Here is a 16,183-nt window from a genome sequence, read left to right on the forward strand (position 1 = left end):
GCCATGAGAGGCTCTGTGCTGAGGGAATGGCTGTGGGGATCTGAAGTGGGGTGTGTCTGGAGGGCATGAGGCTGAGGAGGGGCAGGGATGAAGCCAGAGAAGGGTCAGGACAGAGGTGGGGGACAGACTCACAGGCCATCCTCAGGACCTCAGCTCCTCCTGGAGCTCCATCCCAGTGACCAGCCTCCAGCCAGCGTCTGGCCCGTGAAGCCATTAGAGCGTGCTAGGACGCCATGTTTTTGTCCCTATTTCTACTACTGTCCCTGGCAGTGAAAAGCAAGAGATTTTGTTTATAGGACAGTGTCTCTTCCTTGGCGTACATAGTAGGTATATATGTGTGTATGCCGCTCCCTCCTGCCCCACGCTGACACTAAGGAGATATGTGGCTAGAATTGCCCTCTTCAGTATTCTGCTGATCTCTAGTGCAGACCAAGGAGGACAGAGATAATGCCCTTGATCTGTATATTCTTCATGTCTAATCCCTTTTAATTATACTGGTAACAGAAGTTTATCTCTTATAGTTACTTTTATCATTAACAGCACACAAACTCTCCAGAAGACCAAGTGCAAGCTCTTTAGGCATATAAAGTGGATTAATGAGGGTGGCTCAGCGTTAAGGTATGCCAGGGCTGAGTCTAAATTTTATTCCGGTACAGGGATCACTTTCTATGTGGCCTCTCTGGCTCTGGAGCTAATTTGGATGCTGAGTAGCCCCACAGGTATTTATATGTAGTGTTTGGTATTTTTACTGGGTCCTATTCTTCTCCCTTGGATCACCTAAAATGGTTAAGAATTTTCTAGTGGGATTAAGGTTGTGATCTCTGGGGAGGGGTGGGCCATCTGCTCTTGGTTATTTTTGTGTTAGCCACTTCCCCTTAAATGTATGTTCACAACTGAGCCGCAGCCTTATCAGCTGGGCTCGAGGGAAGACTGGCGTAGGTGCTGCTCCTGAACTTGGTGTCTGAGCCATGGCTTCCCATAGACACTCAGGTAAAAGCTTCATATTCTTTATCTTCTAGCAAGCACAGTTTTATTCAGGCACTGAATCCATCATTGGTCTAAAAGATACTTTTCGATGAAATTATTTTAGTCTTGTCTAAATAGTAAATAAGTCTAACTCATCTCTGTTCTGTCCTTGCCTTCTTTAACTGCTGTTTTCAAGACAAAAGATTATTCTTACTCAAGTAAAATCATCAGTTTGAGTAGTTTATTTTTTAATACATAAATATACTACTATATCGTACAGTTTCCAGGACATCTTATGAAGCTGGAGGAGACTGTGTGAGGAAGGAGGTTTTCTTTGTTATCAGGATTTTTTTGTTGTTATTTATAAGACACAAATCTTCATCTTGACAGTGCTATAAATCGAATTTAAAGTATTTGGAAAAGGTCAATCAGATACAGAGCTGGAAGGAGGAAGATTTATAACTAAGAAAGTCCATACTGACTTAACCATACCTTCTTTTCTGAGCTGTGTTTTGAGTCTTCCCGAAGAAACAGCTATGATACTTTTGATATGACATGTAGATTTTTTTTTTTTAACTTTACAATATTGTACTGGTTTTGCCATATATCAACAAGAATCCGCCACAGGTATACACGTAGATTATTAACTGTTCCCATCAGAAAAGGGGTCAAAGCTTCAGAACCTCTGGAGCATCATTATCATTACAATGAGAGTTTTCCTGACATTGAGAAAGCCCTTTGGCCATGGACAGGACTCCCGAGATAGAGCCAAAGACCTGAAGGGGGGCCAGTTTCCCCAGAAAGCCCAGTTTTCTGGAGTTAGCCTGCTGCCTCTCTCTCCTGCAAAGCCAGGAACGTCACTGTGGTTCTGTTGCCTTCTGCCTAAGTAACAGTTCCCTTTCTTAGCAACCAGGCACTTTGTGCCATCTCCCAGCTCTCAGATTAAGGGGCAAAGTAATTATCAGTGGCAGTCTTTTGGAAAAGACATTTTTGAAAACTTGTAATTGACTGTCAATATTTAAACAATGGAAATACTTTTAAACTTCTCTTTTGGTATTTAAAACAAATACACTATAATAGAATGCACTGCTTTAGGGAATCAGCATGCAATGTCTTCCTTGTTCCCGAGTGTTCAAGAGCAGTCTGTTTTTCTCCCCACCCCCAGGAGCCCCTTTACAAACATGGCACCACACGCCTGAGATTGTGGTAAGTGGCCAGCATACACTTTCTTTGGGTGTAGACAAACTAGTCAGCTGTAGCAGTTGTTCCAGTGGACCTTGAACATGTGTTAACTGGTAGAGTAACTCCCTGTTTTATTTACTAATTAAATGACAGAATAGGGAAATATATTTCAAAGGTGACACGTTTATAACACACCCAACCTTGGGTTTTTAAATGGCACCAAATCCTGACATTGCTTTTATGTAAATCTGAAGGCTCTAACTCTGACTGGACAAACTACTGACACCGTCTAGATGATTTTTTAAATCAGGAACTATTTTAATAGTTTATTTTAATCAGAACTCATCTTCTGTTGCATTAGGTTCATAGGTCTGTGAAAGCAGTTGAGAAAGAAGTGCTCACAGAAAGAAGCCCCATAGTGCCCTGAAAAGGACTTTGTGTGGACAGAGTAGAGGCTCTGATGACTGGATGGATCTTAATCCATTTTTAGGGACCATCCACATACTGAGAGGACCTTTCAAGGACAAGAACTGATGCTTTTGTATTCAATACTTACCGTTTGCAAAGTTCTGCAGGTTTCATTCCTTACCCTTTGGCCTTTAAAGTTGCAGATGGGGCAGATGGGAGGGCAGTGAAATCATGTAGCTCCCTTTCTAGGCCGGAATATAAAGGGAACAGTGGGCAAGGGGAGAAGACCCAGTGAACTGGCTTCCAGAAATCACAGGAAAGTGGTAGTGAGAAACCTTGTTCAAGGGTGAGACTGAACGTTTTGTACTTTGAATGACTACCAAACGGCCGCCTGCTACTTTGCTACAACTAGAGAAACGGAAAACACACGTTCTGTTGGCTGCCAGGTCAGCGGGTCTTTCTCTCCGGTGTGGAAGGCAGAACGTGCTGCACGTATTGTGTGCGACGTTCAGAAAAGCTCTGTGTCAGAACAGAGCAGTTCTGGGAGAGGATCTGCCCAGGGAAGGTTCGGGGCATGGAATGCTTCATTGGATCGTCTCTACACAGCCCCCCCTCCCCCGATCCCAGGTGTCATCTAAACTGGGTTACCTGTGACCAATGAGCCGAAAGAGAAATTGCAGGCAGGCCTCCTGAACGTGGTCTGTTTGTAGGGTAAAAATGACTTTGGAATTGTCTGTGAAATTCTCTGAAAGCCCACTTCTCAGTGGTGCCTCAGGAGCCCGCCCCGCGTGGGGGGCACCTCCAGGTGTGCAGGTGTGGCTGCTGCATAAGCCTCCCTTTCACCAGCTGAGGCTTCGCTCTGTTGAATGTTCTCAGGAAAGCAGTATACTCTTTCTTTAGAAGCCAGCATTTATACATGGAGTGACTAATATCCTGTCCTGGACTTAGCAATTAACAGACCAGAAATAACCTACATTTTTTCCCCATTTGAGTTGCTGTTCATTGTTTATACTGTATATTATGCCACTCGTGGAAAGCACATAGTTAGAAAAATGCTACCTAGTCATAATATTCACTTTTTCCTTAGATATTCTTATTGTGGGCCACTTGGGCAGGAGGGGGAGAATGCAGATTAGCAAGAAATCCCTGAGAGAATATGTATAAAACAGAAACAAGATTATTAAATACAAATTGTATCTTCTCTAATGAGAGGTTTATAGTAAACAAATGTTGTGTAATGTTGTATTTCTTGTATGTGTACATAATTAAATTGAAAGCCCAAACTTTTTATTGAGATACTGAGGTTTATATAGGGCCCTCTTAGCATGTTGGATATAGCTCAGGAATTTTCTGAAAGAGGAAGCTTGTTTATTAAGTGAAAAATGATTTGTCTCTTGAAGCAGGCATAGCGAGAAAGTTAGGCTACCATCTTGGAATAAATACTAAAATTTGATCACCCAGTCACATTTCTAGCTGCATTCCAAGTGGCTGAGTCTATAAAGGACTGTCACCTAGACATCAGCACCTTAGAGTCCCATGAGCAGTCCCTTGATTTTCTAAAACAGAAATATTTGTTATTAAATGTTTTTAATAAAAGAGGTTTTAAAAGCTGAACAGTGATAACTCACCTCCACTCAATCCATAGGCACGAACTGTGGGACCCACGTCGCCCGGGCCCTGGATCGGGTCTCCAGGGCTGCTAGTGTACTTGCAATCGTTCCTGTGATAGAGGAACCTCACTAGCACACAGGGGTGAGGGCCACACTGTGAAGTAAGATTAGTCAGAGATCTCCCCTGGGGCACACATGTTCTGGACAGGGACAGGCAACCTTGAAGGAAAGGATTGTTCTAATGTTATGTATCCAGTGTTTCATCTTTTGACTGATGACCTGCCCTTTCCTGATAATAGCAACAGGCCAAGGCAGAGAGATCTGGAAATTTTGGAAGGTTAAAAGGTTTTGTATTTCACAAACTTAGAAATTGCTAAGGAGGTAGAAAATTGTTCCCTAAGAGCTAAACGCCTAAGTGGATCTCATTCACTAAGATTAAAGAGGAGATAAAAATGCCATTTTCACCATTTTTTCCCTCTAGTCTCTTATTTCTAGCAAAGGGGAAAAAAGGAAAGTGTAGAGATTTTCTCTCATAAAGTCAGATCTTCACGGTGGATCATTTTGGTGGAGCCCACAGATCAGAGTGTTTGCTGTCTTTTAGGAACTTCTGTCTGTCTCTGCATTGTCATTTATAAGCCATTTTCTTAGAGTTGTTGATCTATTTGATGACAAGTAGTAACAATATTTTGCTCTTGTGCACATTATCCATATTTTATGCAGAGTTCTGTTGTGGTAACTATTTCTGCAGCAGGAATGTATTACCCCAACTTCTACCTAAGTATTCTGTATGAAGGTTTAAAATGGTTTTTGACCAAATAATCATAAAGTTAGAAAAACACGAGGTAATCTCATTCAGGTTGCCCAAGTTCCACTTATTTGGATTTATTGCAGAAAAGTACTAAAGTTCATGAATTTGACATCGACATTGTTAACATGCTTCAAGTATTTCCAGCCTGTTTACTTATTAGGCAATAAAGCTTGCATTCCTAGAAGTGCCTATTTTATCTTGACAAATAAGTGTTTCCACACACATGAAAAAGGCTCAAGTCAGCTGTGGAAATTGTTCTAAAAGGGTATGCCCTTTGAAATCTGTCACTGCATCTGGATACAAACTCTCTTAAGTATACTGTGGCGGGACATATGAAATAACCCTGGACTTTTCATCCTACAAGAAGAAAAAGTAATGCCTATAGCAGGGATTCAAAAACACCAAGTGGTCGGACTTGAGAAACTTAGTGGTTCCATTAACCAGGGGTTGATTCACTGAATTTTCCTTCTGCTTGGTTGACAACCATGTACTGTAGGTGTGAACAGTTTCACTGGCAGAGTCTGTTTTCAACATACTCTTGTTCTGCCGTGTTCATTGCTGAGCCATGGATTATGGATTAGTTCATTGGGTGCCTAGAAACTCTGAGCAAGTCATGTTCCAGAACTGTGAAAATTAACCAGTGAAGAACTTGGCATTGGTAAAATAGTTATTTGAAAGTATGTGGTTTTAAGCTGGGAAGGGCTTGGCAGGTAAGATCTTATGGTACTGTGGACCACAGTGGTTTTCCTTCTCTCAAAAACCTCTACATAGAATTCACTGTGTTTTCTGGTAGTCTTTTTTGGTATGACATGAATTTCTGTATTTTTACAATAAAGGTAGGACTCAGAAATACCACGAGATAGACCCAGCCTTTAGGTGGGTCTGTGTATGGTACTCTGGGATAGAAATATTAGAATCCATTTCTATTTTGGATGATATCAAAAGAGAGTGATATATATTAAAATGAGTTGGGTTCAGACTTCTATAGACTTTGGTAAGAGAGAAGGAGGGATCTTCAAATATGGTCCAAGAAGATAGTCTGTGAAGGACTAAATCCGCCATGGTTACTAGCCACACAGGAAGCCAGCGCCGTCTAATCTTACAAATTCAGATTACCTGCCAAATGGCATTTAGGAGCCACTGATAATTTAATTTCCTGGCGCTTACTGTTACTGGAGATTTATTTGGTTTCTCCATGAAGCTCTTAACAAGAAAGTAAATCTTTGTTGAGTGTACAATTTCAATATGGAAAAGCTAATAAGACAAGGATTTTATGTGGCATGTGAAAGGCCAACAAGAATGAATTAAGGAGAGCGATTGTCAACATTCTGTCCCTGTGACAGGCACTCTGTCCCATGTACACAGGGGCTGAAGAGAGTTAAAAGCTCCCTTAAGTACGCAATGTGTGGTTCAAGGAGATAGACCTGGTTTCATCATGGCTCTGCTTTTCCTTTCTAACCCAGTTATGTAGGGGGGCACCCCAGTTTTCTTTTGGGGGGAAAGCACCAGTAAGAACTTTTCTCGGATCTCAAATCTCTGAACTGTGACACAACTGTCCCAAGCCCTTGTCTTCATAGAAGAATGTCACTCCTTGTCTTCAGTCATCAGGTGTCTGGAGAGGAGGGTCTGTCTGTGGGAGCTGTAACTGATGGGGTCGGGGTGGGTGGGCGGGGGAGACGAGCACCCGCCCTTGTCTGGAGGCTGCTGGTTCTGAGTGAGAGTTCACTGCCTTCCCTGGCGCTGCTCAGACACAGGGTGTGGTTTCCTTAGCTCACTCTGCTGTTTGGTTGCCTGCGGCAACAGGATCCAAACAACGTGGACATGTGTTTGTATTAAAAAAAAAAAAAAAAAAAAAACTGGGAATGGGACCCAAAGTGGGAGTCTGGGGCTGTTCAGTTAGCGGAAGAGCTACGGTGAGTACCAGGCAAGTGCTCGTTCCTCTTCCCTCCTTTCTCTCTAAATTAGTCCTGGGATGTTGGCTCACCCAGTAACCATGTTTGTGGGTAGCTGGAGAAAATAGTGTCTGTTTTTGTGTTTCCTGGGCAAAGTAAATAATCATTGTCTATTTACCAGTGTAAATTTCTTTTTCAGGGAGAGAGGAAGAAATTAGCATATGCTTACAAAAGTTGGGAGCTAATAGAAACTCACATTTGATATCTTTTAAGTAGCAAGATTCAGAGTGCTTTTTATGGGCTGTGACTTTGGGGTGGGGAGGGGGCAAGGGGAGTTGTTCATAGGAACAAAGTGGAAGGGGTTCTTGGAATAATCAACTTAAAATCTTTTAAAAGTCTTTTTCGCCCAGATTATACTTTACAGTTGCAATTTTTTTTTTTAAAAAAGCAAATGTCCTAAATCGTATAGTTTATTAACCATATTGATCTTCTCATGCTCTAATGAAGGGGAATTTGATATTGGCTCATCTCAAAACCAAACGTCACTGTGACAGATCGTTTTCACTTGCAAAACTGGCTGGTACCTATGGAGATGCCATTTTAATAAGTCCTCTTTTGCCTGAATGCTTGGGCTTCAAAAGTTAGTCAAGTAGCTTGTAATAATTCTTTAGGATCTTTGTAGGGATTAAAAAGTGCTCTGGCATGTTTAAAATAAATGCAGACATTTAAACTAAATGACTAAGTATTGCTTCCATGCCTAGCGTGGTCCAGAGTCAGCAGTAAGTTTTTGTTCAGATGAACTGAGCTTTGTAGCTAGGAGAGCGGGGCCTCCAGATGATACTCTCTGTGCTGAGAAAGTTGGGGAGGGTGACGGGGCTCCTGGTTGGGTCTCTAGTGAGGATCTGGGCACCTCCTTCCTGTGAAGGGGGAGCCCACGAGCTGCCACCTGCAGACTCGACCCAGAGCAGCATGTCCTTTGGTGTAGACCAGCGTCCCCTCTCCAGCCTGCCCATCCCAGCCCTGCCCTCGCTCACCAACCGCACCCCCCCTTCAGGGTGCCAGGGACTCATGGCAGGATGCTTTTGTCGCGGGTATCTTGGTGAGGTGCCTGTTGCCTGGGTCCCGGGGTGGCCTCCCTGGAGCCCCTCAGGCACACTCTCCAGCCTAACCCTTGGCTCTTTGTCCCTCCCGTTCACCCCTCACAGGTCCTTCCAGCTATAAAGTAGGCACCATGGCTGAGAAGTTCAACTGCCACTACTGCAGAGACAACCTGCAGGGGAAGAAGTACGTGCAGAAGGACGGCCACCACTGCTGCCTCAAGTGCTTCGACAAGTTCTGCGCCAACACGTGTGTGGAGTGCCGCAAGCCCATCGGCGCCGACTCCAAGGTAGTGGCGGCTGTGGGGGGCAGGCGGGCGGGGCCGGGGGGGGGATGTGGATGGGGCCCTGGCCCTTCTGCTTGGGCTCTGGGCAGGGGGGCGGGGGGACTGTGTGGTCTTGTGGGAGGTCTTGCTTACCATGCCCGGCTACTGCTCGGTTCCCAGGAGGTGCACTACAAGAACCGCTACTGGCACGACACCTGCTTCCGCTGCTCTAAGTGCCTCCAGCCCTTGGCCAGTGAGACCTTCGTGGCCAAGGACAACAAGATCCTGTGCAACAAGTGCACCACTCGGGAGGACAACCCCAAGTGCAAGGGCTGCCTCAAGCCCATTGTAGCAGGTACCAGCCACACTCAGCCCCGGGGCAGCCAGGGAGGAGGCCCTGAGGGCAGACGTGGCAAGGGGTTGCTTGCGGGGATGGGGCTGGAGCCGCGGGGAGCTGATGCTGGAGTTCAGCGTATATATGCACGCATATATATACCTGAATATATGTGTACACATATATGCTTGCACACACGCACACACCTGGCAGCTAAAAGAACACTGGAGAGAACTGTCTGTGGCAAGAGAAGGAAGTGAAAAGTATGTAGCGCTTTCTCATTTGGGATAGTAAGTGATCGAAGCATGCTTCTTCCTTAAGGTGTAATTCCGGGTCACATTGCATCTCTGTATCCACAAAGGCCATGGGGGTGGGGGAGTGGGGATTCAGGCATCTGACCCTAAATCACTACGGCCGGGGTTCCCTTCCTGCGAGTCTGGGTGGGCATGACCACATGCAGGACATGGTGGAGAACTCCCCGCATGGGGCCAAGCACTGCAGGGCCTGCATTCCATCCACTCTGGAGGGCCCAGGCCGCACCCCGAGTGGATGCAGCCCCCTGCAGGGCACTGCCAGTGGGGCTACCCCTTCGCTTCCCCCCCCCCCACAGGAGATCAGAACGTGGAATACAAGGGCACTGTCTGGCACAAAGACTGCTTCACCTGCAGCAACTGCAAGCAAGTCATTGGGACAGGAAGCTTCTTCCCTAAAGGGGAGGACTTCTACTGCGTGACTTGCCATGAGGCCAAGTTTGCCAAGCACTGCGTGAAATGCAACAAGGTGCGTGTCAAGGGAGTTCTAGCAGTGTTTGACAGTTTGCAGAGCACTGGCACACACACTCTCCCATTCCATCCTCACGACAGCCCTGTGACGTAGGAATTGTCATTCTCGTTTTACAGATGAGGAGACTGTGGTAGTAGAAAGCAGTGCCCAGGCCAAGGGAGGCTGTCCAAGGGCACGCTGGCTCTGGAGGCCGGCCTCCTGCACCCAGTTGCTATGTAGTAACCTTGCACAGGGGCTCATCTTCTCTGAGCCTCAGTGTCTTCATCTGTAACTGGCGGATAATAATAGCACCTGCCTCTCATGGCCGTTGTGGTGATTCAATGAGATACTATAAACCAGAGCGCCCAGCACAGTGCCTGGCACGTAGTAGGCATTCAACAAAATGGTTGTTGAATCTGAATCCGGTGCTACACTCCCTGGTCTAGGCCATCACATCTGGAGGAATCACTTACCAGGATCAGCCCTGGCATGCCGAGTGCTTTGTGTGTGTTACCTGCTCTAAGAAGCTGGCTGGGCAGCGTTTCACCGCTGTGGAGGACCAGTATTACTGCGTGGATTGCTACAAGAACTTTGTGGCCAAGAAGTGTGCTGGATGCAAGAACCCAATCACTGGTAGGCTAAAGAGTCCTTGCTAAGTCTGCCAGGCTAGGTTTTGCGCATGGTAACCATCTCTCATTTTCCTACGTCGTCGGTTTCATCCACAAAGGCCCGAAAGAATGCCCCTCTCCCCCTGCCATTGTGGTCCCAAAGGCCCCCAAGTAGTTTGGATTCTCCCCCAGGCCAGGTTAGCCTTTGCAACACAGAACACTCACGACTACTGCTGACTTACGCTGCTGCCGGAGATCACGAGCCTGAGACCCACGGCCACGGGCAGGCACTGCGCGGAGCGGGGGGTGCTGGGGGGAGGCGGGGGAGAGGAGCACGGTGGGCTTGGGTGGGGGAGGCGGGGAGGGGGGAGGCCAGAGAGCGAGAAGCTGGGATGAGAACACCCCGTAGCAGAAGGCTAGCTCAGAGGTGCTGGTGGGCAGTTCTTTTGCGATCAGGAGCCGAGCTAATCACTTCATTCCTCATCTCGCGGCCGCGGTCCACGTGCCCTGGGCCCTCTCCCCCCCGCCTCCAATTTTCCCATCTCCCGGGGAGCCTTGAAATGTACATTTGAGAAGACTTTTGCCATCCTCAGGGAAAAGGACTGTGTCAAGAGTGAGCCACCCAGTCTCTAAAGCTAGGAAGCCCCCAGTGTGCCACGGGAAACGCTTGCCTCTCACCCTGTTTCCCAGCGCCAACCTCCGGGGCAGGCATCCGGGTGGAGAGAGGACTTGTCCCTCGTGGGTGGTGGTTCTTTATAGAAAAAATCGAAGCTTAGCAGCTCCTCGAGGCCCGGTAAGTGCACACCCCACAAACAGCCCAAGTTTGCCTCCTGGTGGCCACTTTGATGCCATGGCCCTGACCTAAATCAAAGAAACTGGTTGTGCTGGGAGGTCGGTGCGCGTCAGTCACAGGGCGATGGCGGTGGCTGGGGATGTGGGTTCTGGAGAGCAGGGGGCCCTCGGCGGAGCTCTGGCATCTTCTCAGGTCCCGGCGGCGTGGGGGACAGTGCGCGGTGGAGCGGGGGGCCGGGCGCCAGGCGGATGCAGCCTGCGTGCTTGTCGGCTCCATGAATGGGCAAGGCGGCAGCCTGGCTGCCACCTGTGTCCACTCAGCTGTCGCTCTTGTCTGCTTCTGTTTCCTCCACAGGGTTTGGTAAAGGCTCCAGTGTGGTGGCCTATGAAGGACAATCCTGGCACGACTACTGCTTCCACTGCAAAAAATGCTCCGTGAATCTGGCCAACAAGCGCTTTGTTTTCCATCAGGATCAAGTGTATTGCCCCGACTGTGCCAAAAAGCTGTAAAGTGACAGGGGCTCCTGTCCTAAATTCCTTTCCTAAATGGAATTTAGGAAATTCCTAAAATGGAATTTGAGTCTTGTTCCTTGTGTCCTTGCCCTCTGCCTGGCACCACCCATAGGGCAAGAGCGGCCTTTCACCTCTTCAGAGTCGCTCCTTCTGTCTTTTCTCCCATTTTACAGTTACTACTTGAGTTAAGGGCACACAGTGATCATATTAGGATTTAGCAAAAAGCAAGCCTGCAGCAAAGTTTATTTCTCTATGGCTGCAATTAGGAAATAAATACTTAGGTAGATTGATTCTTCTGCATGTTTATCATAGAGCAGAAAAGCGCTGACCATGTAGCTGCTTAGTGATGTAAGCAAGAAGCCTAAGAGATAAAGCCCCACTGAGATACCTCTTGTGGCTCAGCTGGGACCCACATTGTCATCACACGACACAAGAGTTGCAGCGGCTGCTCCAACTCAGCTGCTCACCCTGTTCTGTGAGCAGAAAGAACTTACTGAAATGCATGGTTTAAAGAACTTCCTTATCAAAACCTTCCTTCTGTTTTTTGTGCTTTCAAATAACTAATCCGAATTTCCAAAAAATTAACATTTGAATTTAGCTGTAATTCTCAACTGACCTCTTTCCCTGTACTAACGTTTGATTTCCCTGTGTGGCGTGTTTTCTGAGCGTTCCTACTTTCAAGCATGGAATGTGCAGGTGATTTGGAAAATGTAGGCAGATCTGAGAAAACGAGCCTGTTTCAGAAGAACGTCATCACAGCGAATACTTTTGGAAGCTTAACAAAACTAACCCAGCTGTCTTTTTATCTTTTTTTTTAATTAATAATTCCTTTGTTTTAATTAATAGCAGCATAGTTTATGGGTTTGGAGACTTGCATGAGAATATTTTAGCCCCCTTATACGTTCCTACAGTTTTGAATTCATCCTACAGAAGTAACCATTAAACTCAAGAGGGGTAGGTGAACAGGCGCCAGAACTGTCATTGACACGGATATGACATTTCCCAGCAGTGACGAGTGGAATCCCTTGTAACATAGTACTTGTCTGCTCTGTGTCGGTGTGTTAACCAGGCCTGCCAATTCCCTTCTCTTGTGATTCTGAGGACTGTTCCTCCAGAGCTTAGCTGGCTCTAGGGGAGCATGGAGGCCACTGTGCCCACAGGCAGAACCAGAGTTCCACGCAGTGCTCACCTGAGTCGCAGGATCCCCTATTACTGTATTCTAGCTACAATGTTATATTACATAGTATAATGAGACGATATCAAGAGTACACATGTAATGATGATGCATATTAACATTCTCGTAGGAGTGGTTAGAGAAGCCGATGCCTCATTTCTACATTTTGTCATTAGCAATGATCATCTAACGGTTCTGTGTATCCTTACAGAAATAAAGCAGCATATAAATAACTTGCCTCCTGACTTCTAATTCTGCTGGGTGGAATTGTTCTAAGGTGATACTGCAGATCCAGAAACCTGAATGACTTTTCCTTCCTTCAAGGACGTACTCAGTTCAGTTCAATTACATGAATTATAAACAAGATACAAGAAACCCGTAAGAGCACTTGGATCCAGTTAAGAACGATAACAATGAAAAACCCCACTCGGACCCCAAATAACATTTCCCAGATGTTGATCACCTTAAAAAGAGCACATTGCTTTCCGTTGACCAGGGGGTCGGCCAGCAAGGGAACTGCAGCTGAAGTGTGTCGAGAAGTCATCCCGTCTATGCTCTGACTGCCCTTCTCTGTGCCCTGTGGAGCCCTGCTGTGCCTCAGCGGCCGCTCCACTGCCAAACCTTCAGAAGAAGGTGATCTTGCTCAAGCACACCAGTCATTTGGGAGACTGCTCACTGGGGCCCCTGTCTCGGGTCGGGGAGGTGGAGATGGTGTGGACAGAGGTAGAGGTAGCTTCTAGATCATGGCTCATGACCACACCCCGAGGCTCCGGTTCTTGGGGCATCCAACCTGCCCACAACACGTAGTCGTTTCAGGATGGTGCCGGAGGCCCAGTGACACAGGTGTCTGCTGCAGGCTCCTCAGGTGGACGGACATTTCGGCTAAAGGCGGAGGTCTCTGGAGGAACTCTCACACCCGGGGTAGTGAAAGGACAGAACATGTTTGAAGCTAGCATTTGCCACGTTATGAATCAAGACCTGTTTGTAGCAAGTTATTTCTATGAATGGAGAACAGCCTCTTGTGTGTTTCCCTAGAGAAATTAGCAGTTAAAATCATTTCAACTCTGTTTCTAAGAGTCGATTGGGTCATCTCCTGGGGCCCCAAGAAGTAGGGGTGAGGTGGGGAGTTGAGATGGTGGCCCTCTGCTTCCTAAAGGAGCTGGGTGATGGCAGTGGCAAGGGCGGGGGCCCCAGGGGGAAACCCTGACACAAGTGCCCCCACCTCTGCTGCTTTGGCACAGGGAAATCCTAGGCCTTCGCGGCACTGGGACCTGCATCTCTGATGGCATTCCCTCCCTTCCTGTTCTCTCTCCATCTCACTGAACTAGTTTTTAGCTCTCCGGTCCACTGATGGCTCAATTACCTCTCAGCCCTTCTCCATCTTCACCTCCCCGAGATGCTACACCCTATCACTGACCCCATCTTGTCGTCCTCAATCCCGTCACCCTTTGCTTCCCATCCCACTCGGCATGCAAAACCCTGGCCTATGCCAAGGCTAAAGAGCTCTGCGGAGAAAAAGCTGTACGACTCGACTGCACAACCCTGCCTGAGATCACCTGTAGCCCCCTCCACCCTTCCTGCCATTCCCAGGCTCCACCTTTGTCCCCCAGCAACAGGCCTGCCAACATTGGGCCCCCAGATATTGCTTAACACTTGAAAAGCACCTTATACAATTATACCAAGTCTTCACAGCCAACACTGGCACTCATGCCCCAATTTTCCACGTGAGAAAACTGAAGGTCACACACACCCCTGGGCACACCTCTAGCCCAGGCTATAAGGCTTATGACACTGCCTTGTCATAGGGGAGAACACTGTCCACTACATCACAACGAGGGAAGCATCACGCTCAGTGCTCAGTAGTCAATTGTAACAATGACAACCTAAGACTCAGGACGAAGGAGGGGAAATTCTAGCTACAGAATTTTCAGCCGAGAACCCTCTTCTCCCTCATCATGAAGGGGATCAGAGTATCAAGAACATAATCTACTTTTCGGTAACAAGGTCAATTCTGCAGCCATACTGCCTGGATTCCAATCCCGGCTGCACTGCCACTTCCTAAGTAGGAGGCCTCGGGCAGGTCACCTAACTTCTCTGAGCTGGCTTCCTCGCCTGTGAAACAAGACAGAATTCCTACCTTGCAGAGTCACAGGCACATTACATGGTTATACAAATGCTTATTTATTAAGCATGGCAACCGACTGGCATGTAAGAAAAGCAACATCCAAGAAAACCATTCAACAAACATTAGCAATTATTTTTATCTCTAGCACCAAAGATAGTGTATTACCCACCACAAAAGCCAAAAGACTTTTAGAGTCAGACTTGAATTTGAGCACCAGATCTTCCTCTTTCTAGTTGTGTAACGTTGAATCAATACCCACCTCCACGAATCTGTGTCCTAGGTAAAAATGAATACCCACACTTCACAGGGTTGTTGTGAGGGTTTAAAATGATGCCTCTAAAGTACCTGGCATATAGAACATGTAACGACGGTTATTACAACAGTCTGAGAAATTATGAGACAAGCCTATCCAGGAACAGTCAAAAGTAGACTGGTGGGAAGGGAGACGGAGGTCAAAGTGGTCTGCAACCAACCAGGCCTGTGGAACAGTGGGGGTGGGGGTGGACCTATTGGATATTCCCTGGTAAGACATGCTTCAGGCTTGTGCTTCTTGGCACCAGCTGCTGCTACAGTTCCATGCCCATTTCTCAACCCTCTAGCTCCTGCCGCAGGGAGTCAGTGACTCCTGAGAACTGAAAGCCTTCAGTGATTGGAGCCCAGCCTCCAACTTGCCACAGCAGAGGGCTCAGAGGTCCATGACGTGTGCAGTCACCCGGTGGGCCTGCAGCCACCTCAGCTGGGATTCAGGTCTTCAGACTTGTCCAGCATCCTTTCCAGTGTCCTTACTGCATTTTTGTGGTTGTTGGGGATTGAAACTGTTGCAAGGCTTCACTGCACACTAGGGAGGGGAGAGGGGTGCCACTGGGAGAGGCCAGGGGCCTATTGCTCAGGGGAGTGGGCACCAAGAGGTTCTCCAGAGAGCAAGGGAAACGTGAGGTGACCGGCGTATCCCCAGAGGACACCAGCCTATGGCAAGTGTGGAGGCTGGGTCAGTGTCAACACCTCAGAGCTGTCAGGAGGGTGCTATATTGGTGTTTTAGCTTGCGTGCATACCAAGGAATGCCCTGGTTCAACAATCCTAGTGCATGGCCCGGCACGGAATGCCAAGTGGGCAACGGCTGCCACTCTTCTCAAAGCACCAGATGCCACAGATCAGGGATAAACAAGGACCGCCCCTTTGCCCAACACAAAACCCAGTGGAGTGGAACATGTTTCCAGAGTAGAAGCTAAACATTTACGGGCAGATCCAAACGGCGGTTTGGCCACACACAGTAACAGTGATGTCCTGAAGTGATGTCACGTACGGGCAACGGAGCACAGTGACTGCCAGAGCACATGCGCAGACTGTCAAAAGCAACTGTGTTTCCGTGTGGCCAGCACCAGATGTGAGCTTTAAAAGGGATGCGCAGGGGGGAATGGGGAGTGACTGCTTAAGGGTCCTGGGTTTCTTTTTAGGGTAATGAAGACATTCTGGAACTAGATAGCAGTGACAGTTGCACGTTTTAAATGTACTAAATGCCACTCATGTAAATTTTACCACAGTGAAAAGAAAGATACTTTAATTACTGGCCTCAAATATAAGTCAGAGCCATCACAGGCAGGAGTAACAAGCACTCAAACAGGTGCAGGGAGAAAACCAGAGTTCG

The 16,183-nt window shown here is 47.4% G+C and overlaps 1 protein-coding gene across 4 annotated transcripts in view; it reads left to right on the forward strand.

The window, feature by feature from the left end:
• LOC129640320 (four and a half LIM domains protein 1) overlaps nucleotides 1-12,645 on the forward strand; it is a 41,452-nt gene extending 28,807 nt beyond the window's left edge. Inside the window, exons 1-7 of one of the 4 annotated variants that reach the window (XM_055565566.1) lie at nucleotides 835-990; nucleotides 8,072-8,253; nucleotides 8,410-8,584; nucleotides 9,174-9,343; nucleotides 9,772-9,958; nucleotides 10,527-10,726; nucleotides 11,081-12,645. In XM_055565566.1, coding sequence (XP_055421541.1) covers nucleotides 969-990; nucleotides 8,072-8,253; nucleotides 8,410-8,584; nucleotides 9,174-9,343; nucleotides 9,772-9,958; nucleotides 10,527-10,726; nucleotides 11,081-11,164 — 1,020 coding nt within the window. In that variant the 5' untranslated portion in view covers nucleotides 835-968 and the 3' untranslated portion in view covers nucleotides 11,165-12,645. Of the gene's footprint in view, nucleotides 1-834; nucleotides 991-8,071; nucleotides 8,254-8,409; nucleotides 8,585-9,173; nucleotides 9,344-9,771; nucleotides 9,959-10,526; nucleotides 10,727-11,080 lie in introns of those variants that run through there. The other 3 variants (XM_055565563.1, XM_055565564.1, XM_055565565.1) reach the window with 3 other exon arrangements.
• Nucleotides 12,646-16,183: the final 3,538 nt, after the last annotated feature.

Source organism: Bubalus kerabau, chromosome X (genome assembly GCF_029407905.1).
Source record: "Bubalus kerabau isolate K-KA32 ecotype Philippines breed swamp buffalo chromosome X, PCC_UOA_SB_1v2, whole genome shotgun sequence".
NCBI classification, from domain to species: Eukaryota; Metazoa; Chordata; class Mammalia; order Artiodactyla; family Bovidae; genus Bubalus; species Bubalus kerabau.